The 1,400-nt window shown below is 56.5% G+C and overlaps 1 protein-coding gene across 1 annotated transcript in view; it reads right to left on the reverse strand.

Moving 5' to 3' along the window:
* The window catches only part of rbl1 (retinoblastoma-like 1 (p107)), a 14,433-nt gene that overhangs the window by 4,431 nt on the left and 8,602 nt on the right, over positions 1-1,400 (reverse strand). Inside the window, exons 13-16 of the mRNA XM_017303261.1 lie at positions 778-919; positions 498-710; positions 235-419; positions 7-165 (exon numbers count right to left, since the gene is read on the reverse strand). Of these exons, the coding sequence (XP_017158750.1) occupies positions 7-165; positions 235-419; positions 498-710; positions 778-919 (699 nt within the window). The remainder of the gene's footprint in view (positions 1-6; positions 166-234; positions 420-497; positions 711-777; positions 920-1,400) is intronic.

Raw genomic sequence — 1,400 nt, forward strand, 5'->3', positions numbered from 1 at the left:
GTAGACGCAGCAGAGCAGCAGCTGGTCCAGGTGCCGCCCCTTCATCAAGTCGCTGCAGTGAACCAAAACGTGTTCAAAACACGTCCAGATTTTTCCGCGCAGATCCGACGACACGTCCAGCTTCAGGCACAGATCTCTGAGCCGCACGCTGGACAGGTGGTACACCTGGAGGAGGCCAGAGGTCAGGGAGGTCAGAGGTCAAGGGCGCTCCTCCGGCCGTTTTCCGGTTCCTACCTTCCTGAAGAACAGAGCCAGCGACCCGGTTCGCCGCGGCCGCCCGGTTCCCGCCTGGGGCTCGGTGCTGGAGGTCGCCGTGGCGACGGCAACCCTACCCGGGGACGAGGTCAGCAGGAACTGAGCCGTGACGACGCCGGAGGAGTCGCAGGGTTGGACCGGGATCAGGGCGAACGTTCGCTCACCTGCACTCAGAACACAGAGCGGGTTCTGGTTCTGTTCTAACCCTAACCCTACGGTAGTTTAACCAGAACCGGACCCACCTTGCAGTGGGATGCTGAGCACGGCGCTCTGTCCTCCGATCTTCTGGCTCGTCCCAAACGTCAGCCTCTTGGCCGGAGACGGCGTCGGGCTGACGGCGACGTTCAGGCCAGCAGGGGGCGCCGGCGGGTCGTCGCCAAAGAGCCGGCGCTTGGCGCTGCCGGCGGCCGGAGAGCTGTACCGGTCATGGACCGACAGCGGAGACGCAGGAACTTCTGGAAGGAGAGAAAACCGTCGGGATCCGTGGAAACCGTGACAAACGTGAGAGGGCAAGAAACCGACCTTTCCGTGAACTTCCCAGACCCGACCGGAACTCCCTGATCCGAGGGTGGATGATGGGAGACTGGGCCATCAGCGGCAGATGAGGCAGGCCGTTAGTGGAACCGGAACCAGAACCAGAATCCAGACAAGACGAGAAGTTCACCTGCACAGAGACGGACCCTGCTGTAGATCTGACAGGAAAATATCCGGATAATTCCAGGAATCAGGAGGACGTTCATGTCGTTTCACACCGATTTTCAGAATAAAGGCTTCCTGGGATTCATGACGAGCCAGAACCAGAACCAGAACTAGACCCAGACCCGGTTCGTATTTTAAGCAGAGCTCAGACGCTAAAAACTTCGTTCTTGTCTCAGTTCTGGTTCTGAATGATCAGCCCAGCGTTTCATCCAGCCATAAATTACTGGAAACTTTGAAGAATTTAACTTAAACCAGGTTATTTTCTGAAATGAGGGATCAAACTAGTTTTACTGAGTTAAGAATGATTAGGGTTGGTTTACGGTCGTTGGTTTACGGTCGTTGGTTTACGGCCGTTGGTTTACGGCCGTTGGTTTACGGCCGTTGGTTTACGATCGTTGGTTTACGGCCGTTGGTTTAGGATCGTTGGTTTATGATCGTTGGTTTAC

Source organism: Poecilia reticulata, unplaced genomic scaffold (genome assembly GCF_000633615.1).
Source record: "Poecilia reticulata strain Guanapo unplaced genomic scaffold, Guppy_female_1.0+MT scaffold_233, whole genome shotgun sequence".
Taxonomy (NCBI): domain Eukaryota; kingdom Metazoa; phylum Chordata; class Actinopteri; order Cyprinodontiformes; family Poeciliidae; genus Poecilia; species Poecilia reticulata.